At 42.5% G+C, this 18,795-nt stretch overlaps 1 protein-coding gene across 1 annotated transcript in view; it reads left to right on the forward strand.

The window, feature by feature from the left end:
- Positions 1–18,795, forward strand: part of LOC149229094 (putative LRR receptor-like serine/threonine-protein kinase At1g56140) — a 412,674-nt gene that overhangs the window by 328,647 nt on the left and 65,232 nt on the right. Inside the window, exon 16 of the mRNA XM_089378460.1 lies at positions 14,511–14,563. Within this exon, the coding sequence (XP_089234586.1) occupies positions 14,511–14,563 (53 nt within the window). The remainder of the gene's footprint in view (positions 1–14,510; positions 14,564–18,795) is intronic.

The raw sequence follows: 18,795 nt of genomic DNA on the forward strand, positions 1-18,795 counted from the left end.
CTATAGTATACATTGGGATTTATAAAGTATTTTTAGCCATTCTTCAAAGGAAAAATGTCATGTCCCTTTTCAAACACATTTGTAATAGGGTGCTGCTACATAATTTTGCACAATTTTGGCTAAGGAAGAGAACCCATCATTTTTGACTTAGGGACTTAGGAGGAAATTCGACTTAATTTGGTTGCTAGTCGAATGTGGGGGCCACCCACATGGGAATTCGAATTGGCCCATTCGAATAGCTTGGAGGGAAAGTCGAATAGGTGGATGGAGGGGTCCACATGAGGCAAGGGAAGCCCAAGGAGTTATAAGGAGGGATCAGCTCTCATTTTGGGATTCATTCATACATCTTGCAAACAAAATCACTTGACTGTACACTACTGTTTAGTTGAGTCAACTGTCTGTTTAGCCACGAATATCTCAAGCGAGAGATTCAACCTCTACTTCGGGGGACCATCCGTGCCCGCCTTAGAGAGGCAGTTCTACAAGGATTTTAGGGGTTCCGGGGCAGCAACATAGCACCACCAACCAACGGAGAGCAGGGAGTGCGTATTTCTAGGCATCCAGAGAATACGTAGAGGGAGATAGAGGCCAACTGAGATCATATTTTTTGTCGGGAAGTTAGAGAGTTGAGATAGAAGAAATAGACCAGCATTCTTGCTAAATTTTACAGCCAACAGAGCCAACATTCCAGCAGTGCGAATTGTTGGGCTAGGGGACAACGTAAAGGCCACTCAACAGTTTTTCGTGGAGCTTAGAAGCAGGTGTCTTAGGCCAAGAGCTCACCCGGGAAGTTAGGGATTGGATAGAAAGGGTCAGTCCAACACTTTAGGGGCATTTCCGGGAGGATTTACAGGCAGTTTCCAGCAGGTTAAGTTTTGCAGTTTTTGTTGAGGTTGGGCTCCAAGGGGGTCGAATTTCAAAAGTCTAAACCAGCCAAAATACTCCCTGGGTTTTTGACAAGGATCCCAAATATAAAGTTTCATAATTTTCTGAGCACTAGAGGTGGGGTTTTAAGCCATATCTTTGTAGCAGACAGTGTAGAATCACTGGGGATTGAATAGTGCCTTTGGGGGTCGATTTTGGGAAGTCCAAATCGGGCCAAACCATTTCTAGGTTTTTGTGGGTTTTGGCCAAGGAGTTTGTGGCTAAAGTTTCATCATTTTTTGAGCACCGTAGGAGTTTCTTGCAGTCCCTTTCTAGGTAGTAGTGAAGTTTTATGGGCAGCGCAAAGCATTAGAGGAGCAGTCATTTCCAACATTTGAGATCATTGTATTATCACCTGGGTTCTGTCACGCTTGCCATTGAGGCAAGCCCAGGTGCATTCCTCCATACTATTGTACTTGCTCCATTGATTAATAAAATGGCTCAGCTGGTTCTTAATTCCAGAGTTTTTATGAGCATTTGTTGATTGTTTAAAAATCTATGTGTTGTAAATCTTTTTTTGCTTTGCATATCACTATTTATTTAAGTTTGGAACATTATAGTGGTATCAGAGCATGATCTTGGCCCAGCTGTGAGAAATTAGCCAGAAGATCATGGAAGCTTTGAGTATGAGTGCATAGTGACGAATGAAACCAGAGACAAACCCATGGCTCAAGGGAAATCGAGTATGCAGAAACTCTGGGGTAGAATTCATTGGGACGATGAGAGGTTGGCCCAGTTGAGGAGGGTGACAGACCAAACCCATCCTCACCCTTACAACAAATACGTTAGAGGTGAGCATGCCGTGGGGGTGCAACCATCTACATTGTGTGGGGAAAGTCGACCAAATCAAGGCACCAGATCTCCTGAAAAGGAGCAGACAAGACAAAGACGGTTAGAGGGTGAGACCAGGGGGCGCTTTTGCTGGTGGAGACCTGGCTTTAGATATCAGGAGCATGAGGAGGAGGTTGAGCATGATGCTGAGAGCCCACAGGATGGTGAGGAACACGTCGATATACCCGGTGTGGCGCAGGAGTCACCTTTATTAGAGACCTCTTTGATAGCCCCAGTTGATACCCTGGTAGAGAGGCTAGAGCCTACTCGCATAGAGCCATTTGTTGAGGGGGTGCCATCCCTGTATGAGATGCCAACAATTGTTGAGGTATCTGGAGCCGTGACCGAGTTTACAGGTGATAGATGCCCACAACAGTTCCATCAGTTTCAGGCCGACCTTCTAGCATTAAAAAGGAAGGTCGCGTTAGTGCGAGAGACGATTCTGCAGCAGAACAAGGAGCTGGAGGGCATGAGAGCGGTTTGTGTCGAGTCCATGGCCAAATTGACTCACTTTGGAAAGTAGTTGGATTCCCTACTGGTGCAGCTAGAGTGCATGTTGGAGCATAAGAGCAGCGCTCTTCGGGAATACATAGACGGGGCTGGCAGCACTGTTAGGTTACCTTGGCCCATTGGACAGAGGGAGACAGAGCCACCTAGTCAAATTGTATGTATTGACCAGGATAGCGAGATGAGACGACCTGAGTTTCACAGGGTGTAACACCCACATGTTGGGGTTGTTGTATGTGCAGGAATTCGTGCATTCGATCCCTCTCTTGGGGTTCGTGGCAAGAGATTCTAAGTTGGTACCCGGTGAAGTGGACTATAGAGATGGTAGTGGACCCAGGTGGAGCTCAGCAGGAGTTTCCAGGCACTGGGGATGCTGGAAGCCCCGACTGGCATTGGGATCCGGGAGGGACTACCTATCATTTCACATGTATGCCGGTTGACTACAACTAGGATGGTGCAATTGACCTAGCAGTTGAAACTTGAGCATGCACATTTGCTAGGGGAGTCTTGGTCAGCACCAGTGGCCGACCAGTTTATGGACAAACTCTTTTGGCTTTCTTGGTATGGTATTTGTACACGGGACCACTGGGTGATCAGCATACTCTGGCAGGAGTTTGTCGAAGGAGGTGGCATGGACAGGCCACCAGACAGTGCCTTGCATGGAGCTGGGGGATTTTCACTTTTGTGCGGGGCATATAGGATGCAGAGGAGCAGAGCAGTGGTGGCATCACTGCTGACACATAGGGAGAGTCACTTCTCGGATCGCTCAGGGGGGATTTGGAGGGAAGATCCATTCATCGATGGGGATAATGATGCGATGGTGGAGGTTATGATACTGATTGGGTGTGGCCTGACACGTAGAGACATAGCTCTAGGCCATCATATCCAGGGATGTGTGGGAGAATCTAGCATTGAGTAGTGGTCTACAAGTGGGCATGGAGATGCATGGTGGTGTGCTGTAGTTTGTTGGATTGCGTTGCAGAGTGGGAGTGCCTCACATCGCAGTGAGTACATGCGGGGAGTGACAGGTGCAGTGACACAGGTAGGAAGCAGGACGATACAAGATGGCATAGCTGTAGCCGAGGGTATCCAACAGTGTATAGGGGTAGGCCATGGTGTACAGTGGCATGTCCAGGAGTACTAGGATGATCGGTGGTATGCAGAGGCGTATCGTACTGCATAACGAGGTCTTGGAGTGTTGCCACCAAGGACACCCATGGACAGAGATACTGGGCATACCTTTGGGTGTAGTTCACCAAGGATCGATGAGGACACAAATGAGTGATACTTGATGGTATCTGCGGGGACTCACACTCCTGACTCTCTTCTACGTCACTTATAGGAAGGGGCGATCTGGTTGTTGTCCTTTGACACTTTGGGCACAAGCAGCAGGGGACAGGGAGCTCACCCAAGATATTTGGATGATACTTGGTGCGATAGAGGGGAAACTTCTTAGCGGGGCCATCGAGTCGGTGCGCGAATTGACAGCCACAGGTCGAGGGATGAGGTGATCACCGACAGGGATGGCATATCATTCATCACTGATCCTATGCTTGGGGAGCTGGTCACAGGGGAGACATGTTGTACTTTTTACACAGGGCTTGTCTGGACCATGCATGAGCGGAGGATACCGTGTACGGCTGAGATAGTTGTCCAGTATGTATCCGGGTTCCCGACATTGTATCGACACATTCTCCAGGGGGCAGGTAGCCGAACCAGTGGCGATGGTTGGCAGGAGCAGGATGGATCTGCATACACTGAGTCGATTGCGCGTATCAGATACCCATCTATTGGTTGCATTTAGGGGGTAGCTATTTGGCACACGTGGTTTCCAGTGGTCATCAGTACTACACAGTGGCAGGCACTAGACAGTTTAACATGCCTTAGATTAGTTCATGATGTATGGAGCCTATATATGGGTGGCATGCAGGGACTAGAGATGAGGGCCAAAGGGATTCCATCAGTTGTCAGGGCTATGCCGCAACAGGTCTGCCTATGGGATGCAGGGATTCAATTGATCGATAGATCACTCGTGATGAGTGGAGTCGTGGCAGATAGTGATATAGTTCACTCTTGGGATGACACATGGGGTTCACAGAGGGTTTCATCATATGGGGAGGCAGACATTCTCTATTGCGGCACATGTTCAGAGTTAGATTTGGATGGGTAGGCCTTGGTGCCATGGAGATGCCCAGGCAGGATGTGTCTTGCCTCTTTCAATATTCCACCATCAAGTTCTAGGAGAGGAGGATACTGTCTGTGCATGATGGGGAGTATGACATAGTTAGAGTAGCGTAGTGTCACCATGGGGGCACCACTCTGGGACTAGCAAGGAATTGGGGCGTCATAGCTATTCACAACTCAATAACCTTTAGGGATGTGCCGACTACTGCAGGGGGAGATCATACAGATCTTCCATTGGGCTTTAGCAAGTCACTGATGGAGCAAGGGACTTCTGGTACTTGCAGCAGGCAAGATAGTGAGTAGAGCGAGGGGAGCTTCATGTTGGATAGGATGGCCTGGGATCTTGTATTGAAGGATTCTTTCATATCAGGACAGTGCTGAGGTCAAGGGAAATTCAGTGGCACATCTGGGACCCTGGCACATGTTGCAGTGACAGTGGGGAGCACATTTAGAGAGGATGCTCGTTCAAGCATTGTTTAAGGACAAGCGATTTTTGGAGCATTGGAAGAACTTGCTGGATGAGGATGCCACCTGGGAGGGTGAGCACATATTGGAGCACCCAGCTTTGAGGTTGCTTGAGGGCAAGCAACATTTGGGAGGGGAGGATTGTCATGTCCTGTCTCAAACACATTTGTAATAGGGTGCTGCTACACAATTTTGCACAATTTTGGCTAAGGAAGAGAACCCATCATTTTCGACTTAGGGACTTGTTGACGGTGCTAGACCTGCCAAGGGGATCTCCCTGGTAAGAAATCCCAATCAGACCTCAGACCGTTTGGTGTAGGAGTCCTAGCAGTGGGTCGATAGCAATGCCTTGACCGCGATTTCGTACAGAGGCAAGTAAGATAACTCTATTAGTAGCAAGGGTGTGACCGCTGCAGTGAATCAAGGAAGGCACATGAGAGGTTCTAACACATGGGTTGAGATGAGTGTGCCCCTTGGCAACCTGTAGCAGTACTCGGATGGAAAGGGAGCACACGAGTGAAGATGCATCACAAGATGGAAAGCAAGTCAGTTGGCAATCCAAAGTGATGTTTAAACCAATCAAAACATTTCAGAAAGATTCATACATGCTCATACAGAACAATCCATACATGTGTGCGTAAGAAAGCAAATACATATGTCATTTAGAGTAAACAAGACAGCTGGAATACAATACAACATATGCATGAAACGTGCTGGCTCTTATTATATAAAGAAGTGTAAGTTCCAGTCATACAATACATCCATGTACACCCGCTAACCCCAACAGTGGAACGTTACAGCCACATCCGCCTGCTCCTCCAAAGAGATGTACTAGCTTCGTGCAGTGGAGAAGCCAAGGCGCGTTACAACACTGTCCAAGCTCTCTCCAAGATAGTCTTATCGGAAGCTTGGCTGACCAAAGGCCTCTACAATGAGTTGTGAGGGACTATTTATAGCAAAGGGTGGGGTGACCCATGACATTCCCCTTTGTGACAATCAATGTTTTAAAATTCGGCCAAATCGAATCCGAAACAGCCGAGTTGATCCATTTCATTGCAAATTTTTGTGACTCGGTTGAAGAAATGGTACGGAAGGCCGAGTCATGGCTGACTCGGCCGAGTTATTGTATGACTCGACCGAGTCAGCCATGACTTGGCCAACTCGGTCGTTTCTGCAATAACTCGGCTGAGTCATTAACTGCGGCCTGTAACCCCAATTAAAATGTGATTTCTCATATTTTTTTTTAAATTTTTAAGTGTTTGCTGATTGGTGGGGACTCCAATGTGTTTTATGAATTAGTTAAATGCTATTTGGGGTCCATTTCCCCCTCCCAAACCCTATTTAACACATTCAAATGCTCTCATTCTCTCACAGCCATCTCATGCATTTGAGTGAGAACTTCATTGAGAGTTAGTAAGCAGTTCTTGAGTTTGTTTTTGGAGCAGCAGTGAGGAGTCTTGGGCAAGCATTGTAGCTGGAGTGAGGAGTTTCTTGGGCAGTCATTTGGAGCAACATTGAGTTGATTCTTGGAGCAAGCTTGAGGAGGCAGTTTGTGCCTGGAGGTATTTTTTTCGCCTCTACAAATCTGTTTTTGCTTATTCAATTTTAGGTGCATATCTAGAAAGCCTAGAGAGTGTTTTTTGTGAAAGAAATGAACATTAAATCTCTTCTTCTTCTTCTTTTTTTTTTTTTTTTGTTCAGATTGTTTGCTTTCATTCCCTAGTAAAAAAATGGCACCTAGAGCGAGAGATCTTGCTTGGGCATATGTTGAAATGGTTGATAGTCAAATGCAATGCAAGTTTTTCCATAAAAAAATTAAGGAAGGTCCTGGGGGCATTAATAGGCTGAAACAACACTTGACGGGGATTAGAGGCCAAATTACTCCATGTACCTCACCAGAAATTGTGGAGATTAGGAAGCAATTGTTGGCCAACTTTGAGAAATTTAAAGAAGATAAGGTTAGGCAAAGAGAAATAGAGGCTGAAATTGGGAGGAAGAGGGAGATACAAAAAATGATGGCTACCAACCCTAATTATGATTTTGAGGGTTCTTCCTCTATCCCTCAAACTGATGCATCCAACCCTTTCCGATATGTTCTTCCTTCTTTTGGTTCTATTCAAGATAAGGGAAAGGGTAGAATGAAAAAGGGTGATATGACTATCAAAAGTTATTTCACTCCCTCCTCTCCATTAGATGCAAATGGTCCTCAAGTTAGTAAAAGTCAAATGCAACCCACTTTAGATGATCATTGGAAGAAAGAATTGAGGGAGACTGCTTGTGAGTACATAGCTAGATGGTGGTATGATGTTGATATCCCCTTCAATGCTTCATGTTCACCATATTATGAGCCTATGTTTGATGCCATACATGCTGCTAGAAAAGGCTTCAAAGGCCCTACTATGCATGAGCTAAGGGGGTATCGTTTGCAGAAAGAAATTGAATCCATTAATGAGTATTTGAAAGATTTCAAGGACTCATGGGCAAGAATAGGATGTACCATCATGTCAGATGGATGGACTGATCAAAGAAACCGTACCATCATAAACTTTCTTGTCTTCTACCCACGGGGAACCATGTTTTTAGAATCAGTTGATGCATCTGATAAGGTAAAAGACGGGCAATTGTTGTTTTAGCTATTGGATCAGGTTGTTAAGGAGGTGGGGGTGGCTAATGTTGTTCAAGTCATCACAGATAATGTCTCTAACTATGTTCTTGCTGGTAAACTGTTAGAGGAAAAACACAAGACCATCTTTTGGACCCCATGTGCTGCACATTGCATAGACCTCATGCTTGAAGATATTGGAAAAATAGATTGGGTCAAAAACATTGTAGATCATGCCAAAAGCATAACAAAATTTATCTACAATCATTCATTGATTTTGAGCCTCATGAGGAAACACACCGGGGGCAAGGATATTATTAGGCATGCCATCACTAGATTTGCTACTCATTTTTTGACATTGCAATCTATGCTTTCCCAACATAGAAACTTGCAAAAGATGTTTTCCAATGATGAATGGAATCAAAGCAATTGGTCTAACAAACCGGAAGGCAAAGAATTGAAAAAAAAAGTCTATGAAGAAATTTTTTGGAGAAAGGCAGCAGAGATTCTGAAGCTTGCTGAGCCACTAGTTAAGGTGTTGCGGTTGGTGGATGGGGAAAGGTTGGCTATGGGCTTCATTTATGAGGCTATGGATCAAGCAAAGGAGCAAATAAAGAGGGCATACAAGGATAGAGTGGCAAAGTATGGGCCCATTTGGGAAATCATTGATGAAAGATGGAACAATCAACGCCATCGCCTTATACATGCAGCTGGGTATTTTTTGAACCCACGGTATCATTATAAAGCTAAGGAGTCAGGAGCTTTGAGGGGGGAGGTCAGAGATGGATTGATTGATTGCATTAATCGCATGATCCCATTGGAGTCTGATCAGCTGGAGATACACCAACAGGTCACAACCTTCAGCAATGCCTCGGGTACCTTTGGGAAGAACCTAGCAAAGATTGCAAGAGAAGCAGATGAGCTAGGTAAACAAAAATTTCAATTTTCAAATTCTTAATAGTTTTACTTTTTTTTTAAATTTTGTTAAATCGTTTATAATTTGAAAGTTGGATATAATTTGTAATTTTGTTGAGCTAACTCATTACACTCCTATGTTTTTTGCAGCACAATGGTGGGAGGCCTTTGGTGGCTATTGTCCTGAATTACAGAAGTTTGCAATTCGTATTTTGAGTCAAACTTGCAGTGCTACTGGGTGTGAGCGCAATTGGTCTGTCTTTGAGAGGATTCACACAAAGAAGAGAAACTGTTTGGATCAAAAACGGTTAAATGATCTAGTCTATGTCCAATACAACCTTCGGCTCAGACGAAACCAATTGCTGAACAAAAGACCTGATTCAGATCCAAATCTGTCCCAAGTGCAAATATTATATGCCCTATTTCTTGCCCCTTTTGCACATCCTTTGGTTGTTCTCTTTGAGGAATGGCGTGGACCCCCTTTGAGAAGGGTTTGTTATTTGTTGCTGTTGGTTTATTAAGGGAGTTTGTAAAAGTTTGATCCATGTTTTGGTTCAATGAGGACAAGAATATTTGTGCTAATGAAGTCACTGTTTTCTGAGTTTGTTGAATTTCTCAGTGAAAACAACATGCAATAAATTGAGTTTGTGACTTGGCTTAGCTGACAATGGTTGGAAAGCTCCTTAGTTGATTGGTTTGGACTTTAGACTTCTTTAAAGAAAAACAGTATGTATCAGCTTCCTCCTTCAATGATACATCTCCATCACAAGTCAACAGGCCAACGACTCATTCCTTTTTGTAGACTGTTTCTTTGTGGCTCTATACGCACAAGAGTGGGGCTAGTAGCTAACATGCCCAGCTAGTTAATGGTTATTGCGTGCCCAAGACTGACGGTGACCTCCAACAATGAGTCTCGTCCCACACTACGCTTGAAACTCAGCTTATAAATGTGTGCTTCATTGTATTCTTCTAATTTTGCATGAGCAACAATTGTACCCATTGTGTTCTCTTGTTAGCTACTCCAATATCCTACGCAATGACACATGAATCTCCGATCACTCGCGATTAATCACGAGTCAAACTCTGCTCTTCCCTCAAACGATCCGATTCAACTCTGGGCGAGTCAAACTTGCGTTGGCTGAGTTTGACTTGTGGTCAACCCGAGTTTGACTTGCGACTCACCAATTAATTTCGATTTAGGTGACTGATGTGATTTTCAATTGTCAACTCGACGAGCACGGATTTTAACTTTTAGGGATCCCGCATTTTTCGCTTTGTGGTTTAGTTACGTTAAAAATTAAACGTTGGTTTGTAACTTACTTCTCACTTCTCAGGCCCATAACTCATACATCAAGAAGGTAATAGAGTCGTAGTGTAATAGAGTCATAGTGTGCAGTGTGTTCCAGTGTAGCTTCAACGTGTGCTATGTCAAAGATTTCAGTGGCAAACCATTATTGTATCATTTCAGCAGCAATCAAGAGATTTTAGTTACTGCGTTTTTACTGATTCGTATGCAGTATTTTATAAACTTTCAGGAGATGCTTCTGGTTCATGTTGTCACTGGTAAGGAATTAGGACTTAGTACTTTGGATCATGTTTGGACTCATAACATATATGAGATACTTATTCATTCATGATATTTGGGACATCTATTGATATTATGCATTGTTTGGAGTCTGGACATGGCTTTGTTGAATATGAATGAACAATGTTTTTTTTAATTCAATATGTATATATCTTTATTTATTGAATTCACCGATTTTTTCCCGATTTTTCCCCGATCCGATTAAAACTCTTCGCTCTTTTGCCTCGCCGATTTATTGCCGATTCCGAGTCTGGTAACATTGATCCTACGTCTTCAATCAATTCACAATCTAACGTTTAGCATCACTGAGCATAACGTATCTGTTGCTGAACATAATCTAAGGGGTGATTTGCCTCCCTCGTTCACTTCAATACTGGTTTAAAGATGGTTGGGCATTCCACACTGTCTCCTTACGCTCATGATTATGGATCTAACGCCCAAATTGAAGCATAGTTCCGCTTAACTGCCTGTAGTAAATAGTTGTAGCCCCTCTGTGTGTGGATCCCACCTTGTGCCAACCCTCCACAGGCCATGACGTCACCTGTAGTTTATTTCTGGCCTCATGCAAGACCCCCAGAAATGGGTTATGATTTGTCTCTTCTTGTAATGGTCCCTCAGTTGTCTGTCTGTGTGTTCTCCACTTAAATGACCACCATGTTAAAGTCGTTCCCCTCCCGGTGGCAAACACCACCGATTATCACTAAGCCGAACCTAGTGGACCATTTGAGTCGCGTGAGTGCGTTTCTCAAGCAGCATGCAATTCAAACGATAATTATGCCGCCACAAATAACTCAGATAACTTTGATACACGCACAACATTCACACAGGGAGATTTAGATTCACCCACTGAAATCACCATTACAATATGATCAGATATGGAGAGACGGAAACAACTTCTCCCGACCAAGCACCAGGAATCCTAACTCTCATTTGCTTGACACGACAATGATCAATCTCTCACAGAGTGTAAAAATTGGCTGCGATCAACCCGAGTTCAATGATGACCCCCGGTTGAAGGATGTCAATTCCACGTTGCACTCACATGATTGTGGACGGTGCCCTCCGGAAATAATGATCACGTGGATCTTGTCTGTCGCTTCACCCAACCGAGACCAACTCGACGTGAAAGAACATGATCTGATCGGTCTTAGACAAATGTGGTTATGTGTTGACAATGTTTGACATGGGCTCTGTTGGCGAATAATTCGATCAACAATTAATTCTACCCTAGGCAGTCCTAGCGTGAGACTCAATCTGGAAATTTAACTCGACTCTCAGCTATTAATCACTCCCAGTGGGCTTTAAACAAGTGCTGAGTCGTCCCCTCAATACATGTGGCCCTCCAATGAAGCGGCTACAGGGAGTCTGGCTTGGCGTTTTTCCTCTCTAAAATTACGAATCTAGCTCACGATTTTGTACAAAATAAATTTGACCTTTAATCAATATTCGCTCACGGACTTTAAAGAATTCGACCAATTTGTTGAATTTTCATTATGCTTGCAACAATTTATCAAGGAATTTGTTGCCAACTTAAGTTAAAAAAATTTGATCAGTTGCACTTGCAAAATTATAAATTTAGATGCTCTAATTTGTCGAATGCCCTCAACAATTTGTCTAAGAATTTGTTGCTCATTTAATAAGAAAATTTGTTGAACCCTTTAATAAATTTTCTTTCTATTGCTAGAACCATGTTTTTTGAATTCTTTCGGTAAAACCCCCCAACAATAATCACTGCAATTGGAAACTGAAAAACCCACAGGCTGAACCAAGACCAATGCTCTGATACCATTGTAATGTCCCAAATGAGATATTTTTCTAAATTGCAAAAATGTATTCAACCCCAAAATTTCACCGTAAAATCAACATTTTATTAACATAAGATTACCATGTAAAATAAAACAAATAGAACACTACAACCCAATAAACATAATAAACAAAAAATTTCTCAACTTTTATTATAATGGGTAAACTGGGGTTACATGCACATACAATCAAAATAGCTGAGATGAAAAGCTGGCCTCCAAGATAATCTGTTGCACTGCTATGTTGCTCCTCCAAACTGAACTGAACTGCACTGCTGAGCTCTCCTATGAATTTTGGATGAATTCACCAAGGGGAGATGGGTACTCGCCCAATCTCACTGAATCACCCGAGGTTTCCGTCCTGGTGCTATCAATGAAGTAGAGAATCGGGTTCTCAACCTCTCATACAAGAAGCAATATCAAATCCAAGATGTCCTCTAATGGCCTTCTCCTCCTCTTTTATAAATCTGATGGACTCCTCTAGAACCTCCTATTTTATTATTATTTTAATCATGGAGCACTTTTCCCTCTTTTATTTCGATTAAAATATTCTTTTTAATGTGGGAAAAGGGTAAATTGGCCACCATGCCTCCTCAGGTCACTGAAAATCACGTCTAACTTTCCCGTCCTGCATATCTTCTCGTTCCAGTTCCAACGAGCTATTACACTAAGGTGTTCTGTCAAGTATTCCTCCCGAAATGCCACCTTAAGCATAATTAATTGATTCAGGCCCATTAATAACTCTTTTTTTTGGAAGTTGTCAGAATGCAACGGAACGAAAGGCAAACTGTGCAGATGATGGAATACACCAAGCGAATGCCATTGGACCTCATAAAAACTCCTCAAAACCCCTCCAAAAGCCTCTGGGCCTACTGAGGACGCCAACCTGTACCTGTGACCTGTCTGCCCCCAACTCTAAAAGTCCATCCTACCATGCCATAAGGAACATCAGAAGAAGGAACATTACAGATTCAAACCTTTGGAAAACCCACAAATTAGAGCAAATTTCCCAGCCTTTTCTTTGGTACGCACCATTGGAAAACTGCTGAAGGGAGCTCCCAAAATTCCCCAAAGGGCCTACCCAAAGTCATTGCAAATTTCTCCCTAAATCTCTCCCGAGTTCCTCCTGATTTCCTCCAGCTCCTTTCCACGACAAATTCTCCTTAATCTGACCCCTGTGTAGGCCTTGCCAGTGACCCTCTGCGCATGCCTAGAATGCACAATTACGCCCTTGAAATTCTTCCCCAAATCTGGCCTACAACTCCTACAATCCTCTAGCGAAATTCTAGGGGAGGATCTCCTCAAATTCCCAGAACTAGATCTGCCCTGTAGCTATCTCTCCCAATGAGTGCGAGTTTTTCTGCTGCACCCAATTTACTCACAAATGGGACAAATTTCCCCTGCAATTGTCTCCGGAACAGCTCTGCAATGATAGAGATGAACACCCCTAGAGTGGCACTCAAAGTCCACTGAATAAGGAGGTGAGATTCCCGCCCGGAAATCTCTATGCTAAGCAGCACCAGTTGACTTGCCTGAGCAGGACAAGCAAACTATGGTTCAGATCTGAAAATAGCCAAAAGTCCCAAAAATGGAGGTTTCCTCTCTAATTTATAATTTCTGCTTTTTCTCTTTCCTTGTGGGCTCCACAATTCAACCCCTTCTCTCCTTCTTCCCTCCAAATCGAAATTCTCCAAGGGAGTTTGAATTCTCTCTTCGAGTGTCCGTCACATCCCACTATGTAAATAATTTTCCCTTTGTGTGCTAATGTTTGAAGCCTCCCTTCATAAAATTTAATTTAATTGCCTTTTACCCACATTTCCTAAGTTTATGTCCAAAATTGTTCTCCACCCAGAACTGCAAAAATTGCAGAATTCACTGAGCTGATTTTTAATTAGAGAGAACATTACATTCCAACTACACCCAGGGAAGGCAAAACCAATATTTATGGACTTTGGAGTTATATTGGCATATCAAGTCTCTTATTGGTAAAACTCTATTGGACATAAATGATGACAAAAGGGAACTATCTCTTCAGTTGGATGACATATAGGCTGAGCATAAGGAAATGTCCCTATAACACAGGGATATGACCCTTTGGTTGGCTAGAATTGAGGCCATTCTGTCCAAAGGAAAAGGCCTTGCTTCTCCTGGTACCCCTGAAGTTCCTATAAATGTTTCCACCTCTACCTAAGTTGTGCTATGGTTTTCCTCTCTGATTGTGGTAGCTCTTCTTTCAGCTCTTTTATGTTTTCGGTTATTATAGCTTGTGGGCAGCACAACTGCAGTTTTTCTAGGATCAAAACTATGTATCACAATAGCAAATCAACAACTGAGCTATGGTCATTGCAAGTCTTTTGTTGCCTTTTGGACAAAGATATTGTTTTTCCATTGTTGGTCTTGTTTCCCTAGTAGCAAACTGTGGTGGAAAAAACTCTAATATAAATGTATATGATGTAATACCTCTTGATTTATCAATAAAATTTAAAACTTACCAATGGAGAAAAATAATAATAATAATATTGATAACACATTATTATTAGTCATAATAACTAAATGTAGTAAATTTAGAAACCATAAACCTATTAAAAATACTTCATTACAGTAGATTTAACTAACTACATTTCTTACCTTTCTTACTTGATATTTTTTGAAAGTAACACATTTAAATTTATTAATTTTTTATTTTTTTCTGTAGGGCATTGGCTTGCCTCCAAAGACACTTTCCATGCAACAAAGGAAATCCAAAAAGTAAGTGTATTTCTTGATATTTTTTTAATACTTGCTGTTCAAACTTCAAAGTACTAATGTATAGTTGTATCTTCTATTGTACTTCAATATAAAACATTATTTATTTGTGATATAACTTAAATCAACATCATCTGCTTGTTGATTTCATACTTTTTAATAGGAGTCCCATAATTGTCAATCATATTAAAAGGTCAAAATTAAGGGGGCCAAGTACACGAAAACATTATTATTTGTGTTAAACCAACACAATTTCCTTGTTGATTTAATACTTTTTAATTGTCAATCATATTAAAATGTCAAAATTAACGAACCCAAGTGTATACATAATTCCTGAAAATAGATCTTTGATATTATTTAAAAACTATATATTGAAATGTTTGAAGTTACATGATTTTGTACACAATGAATAAGCTAGTTTGTGTAACTTGAAAACCAATCCTTAATATATTTTTTTTTCAATTTACTAATAAACTAATTTGTACCAATCTAGATTCATCTTAATTCTAGATCTCTCAGCGCCGAGAGGGATCAAATCTATTTTTACTCTAAAAGAGTTTTGCATCTCAAGAGATTTCATCCCTTTTGGCGCTTGGTAGATCCAGAGTTAAAATGGATCTAGGCTGCTTTAATTTCCCCCTTTATATATGCTATATTCCACGTGAATACCATGGGTCAACACCATGAAGTTATTTTTATTTTAACATTATTTTTATTTTATTTTGATCAAGTAAAAATGTTTTCGCATAGAAACATTTTTATTTTTATTCTTATTTTATTTTCACAGGGTTATTTTTATTTTGTTATTTTTACCTTTATTTTAATTTTATTTTATTTTGACCGAGTTTATATATATATATATATATATATATATATATATATATTGTCCAGAGTGAAACCGGTAACAAGAACCATACAATCATAGCTGCCACTCGCAATCACGTCTTGCTGCTGCCTAGAAAGCCTCTGGGTCCGACATAATAGCCCGCAAATCATACCGGACAAGGTAAGACAAAGTTGCCCCTAATGGGCTCACCTACTGTGATGTTCGCACTTAGCAATTTTGCTAAGTAAACACATTTTTGCACAATTTTGGTATTTTGACATGTTGGACTTAGGAAAAGTGGGTTAGGAGGACCCCACTTTGCAATTTCGATTAAGGGAGGCCCAAACATAGGAAGAAAGGAGGCAAATCAAAATATTAGTGGGATGTGGAGACCACTCCAAGAGGGAATATACACCCCTTGGAGAAATTCACATTTGTGGAGAGAGAGGGAAGAAAGGGGGACGAATTATGGGGCCCACATGGAGAGGGGAGGAGCCCAAGTATAAATAGAAGGAGAATGCATCATTTTGGGACTTTTGCTAAATTGAGATTTGAACTTCTTGTATGCTTGAGTTGCTCAGCCAAGTCTACTCATGTTGTTGAGCACAAGAGGTTTCCGTGGGGAGATCTCAGCTCCATCTTTGGTGGACTTCGAGTGCCACCCTAGGGGAGTCACTTGCTACATTTTAGAGTTGGTCTAGGAGGTATTTCTGGGATATTCAAGGAGCACACACTTGTGGGAGAAATTGCTCCCGGCCATATCATCTTTTGGGTCTTCTAAGGAGCTATTGTCTTGGTATTTGCCATAGGTTTGGAGTGTTTTGCAGAGCTGGAGTTGAGGGAGCTTGGAGCAATATTTATCTACTTTTTGGTAGGGTGTAGAGGGTCTTTGGCTTGACCTGCACAAGGGGTGAGTGACTGGGTAATTTGTGGAGAGGAATTGTTGGGTATTGGGGGCTTGGTCGAGGAGATTTTTTAGTTGGATTGTTGTGGAGTTTCCGAGAGTTTGGGAGTTTGAGGGTGTTCACTCCTATAGTGCGCATTTCTGGCTGAAGGTGGGAGTGCACATTTTTGAGGGCTTCTGGGTCAGCCGGAACTAGCCTGATTCCTTGTTGGGTTTTGTTGAGCTGGTGGAGTAGAGCCTGTGGTTAATTTCTTGGAATTTTTGGAGCAGCCTGAAGGGATGAATCAACAGATCTTTCCTAGAAGCAACAACAAACTTTTTGGGTGGACATAGAGCTAATAGGAAAGTGACTTCCGACACTTGGGCACTTCCATTTCTCACCTAGGATCTTGTCTTGATTGTTGTAGCAAGCCCAGGTGCACCTATTCCATATATATTTGTACTCCTCTTGGTTCAGTAATAAAATGGCTCATCTTGGCCCAGTGTTTGGAGTAAATTGTTGTTGTTAATGGATAGATTGAATTTTGTGTTGAATGTTGTAGTTTTGCTTGATTATCACTGTTATCTCCTAGTAGGAATATTACAGTGGTATCAGAGCACCAGCCTTGGCACAACCGTGGGAGAAATCTTCTATGACCCCAAAAGACAAGAAAAACATTACCTACAGGAGGCATAGGTACAAAAGTAGAGAAAGGGAGTTGGAGATCACGCCTAATTATGAGGCCCCAAAGCAGGAATAAGAGAAGGCAAGCATGGTGGAACCAGTTAGCAAAGAAGAGGCAACCTTCAATAGCCTTTTGAAGGATTTGAATGATTTGGCCAAGGGATAGAAAGAAATGTTGGAGGAGATTAAGCAGCAGAATTAGGACAAGAGCGTCCATTGGGAGTTCATAGTAGGGGAAAGTTCCGATGCATCCCATCGATTCAACCATCATTCTCCCATGACCCACCCTCACGCTTTCTGTGGGCCAACTATGTTGATTTGGGGTAGCATCGGATATGCTCTAGCCATGAAAATTGGTGGAGAGGCTAAAGCACATGAGATCTCCAAGACTCCGAAATGGTTTGGACAGATTGTACCCAGTTTGGGAGGTATTAAAATAATTAATATTTTTAATGGAGTTCCTAAGTCTAAACTTAGGAAAAATAAAATATTAATGAGTATTAATATAAAACTGGGTTAGAAGGTTCCAAAAGTCGTGGATCAAGCCAAATCTAATCTTAGCCGTTGATTAGAGATTTAATCTCGGTTATTGAAGGACCAACGAGAAAAGTATAAGAAGAGGCTTGAGGGTCAGTTGGAGAATACACCAAAGTGATCAGTCTTTCATTTTGCCAAAAAGCGAGGTTGCTAAGTAAAGTTGAATTAGTGATCAATAGCGATGGACAGTGAGTACGAGGCAAAGAGGCAGAGACAGCACTGAGAGATCAGCACAAAAGCAGAGAGAGCGAGAGCAACAACCAGTTAAGGCCACGCAGAGCCCAGCAGAGACAACATAGAGGCCAGAGGGACTGCATCATCCACGCAGAGTTTGTTGGAGTGACGCAGAGGGTCCCAGAGGCTGCGCAGTGCCTTCAGAAGACTGACATAGAGGGTTCTGGGGCTGACGCAAGTCAGCAGGAGGCTGACACAAAGGCCAGAAGGGCCAGCACTGAGCTTCAGTTATGCCAGAGAGGGTTTCATTGGACAGGTTTTTTGAATACCTGTTTCCGAATATAGAGGTATTGCTATCGTGTATTTTCTATGTCGGGTGAGCCAATTAGGCACCCAATTGTACTCAGAAAGACTACATAATAATATAACCCTCTGAATAGCTACACCGGTTTTCCCGCCTTGGGTTTTTCTGAGGACATTTGTCCAAAAATAACGATGTCACTTGTGTGCTTGTCTTCTTTCAGTTGATGATCTGTAAATGTTGAGACTGTACTTGTGTTTATTTTCAGTATTTATATGGTTAAATAACTTGTTAAGTAATTAAACAAGTAGATGAAATAAACCAGATAGTGTAGGAAGAATTTCTAATGGGTTAGAATTAGAAATTCCAACATGGTATCAGGGCATGGTTGCAGATCACAGGAGAGTTGAAGGCATTAGCTGAGTAGAGAATTTGTAATAGAATCAGCTGTCCCGAGTGACAGTAGCTGATCCTTGCAGAAGCGACAGAGGAAGGGTTGATGCAGAGGGACCGTGTCATCAGTTTGGGCCAGAGAGAGGCCAGCGCAGAGGCTGAGGAGAGCAGAGAGAGGCTCACGCAGAGGCTAGGAGGCTGACACAGTTGGCTGAGGGTGTTGTTTTGCTGGTGCCAGGATTGCGCAGAGCTAAGAGGCTCAATCCTTCAGTTGCTGGGGGGAAGGAAGATGTGGGAAGTTTGCGAGAGCGAAGCTGGTGGGGCACTGTGGTTAGAACATTACCTAACAGGGCAAGACCAAGGTAGAGGGAGTTACTGCCGAGGCGGATTTCTAACCAAGGAATCCGGACCAGTGTTGCAGTTGCACAGACGATCA

The sequence above is a fragment of the Pinus tabuliformis genome, chromosome J (genome assembly GCF_031772625.1).
Source record: "Pinus tabuliformis cultivar Carrire ecotype Pingquan chromosome J, CPIR1, whole genome shotgun sequence".
NCBI classification, from domain to species: domain Eukaryota; kingdom Viridiplantae; phylum Streptophyta; class Pinopsida; order Pinales; family Pinaceae; genus Pinus; species Pinus tabuliformis.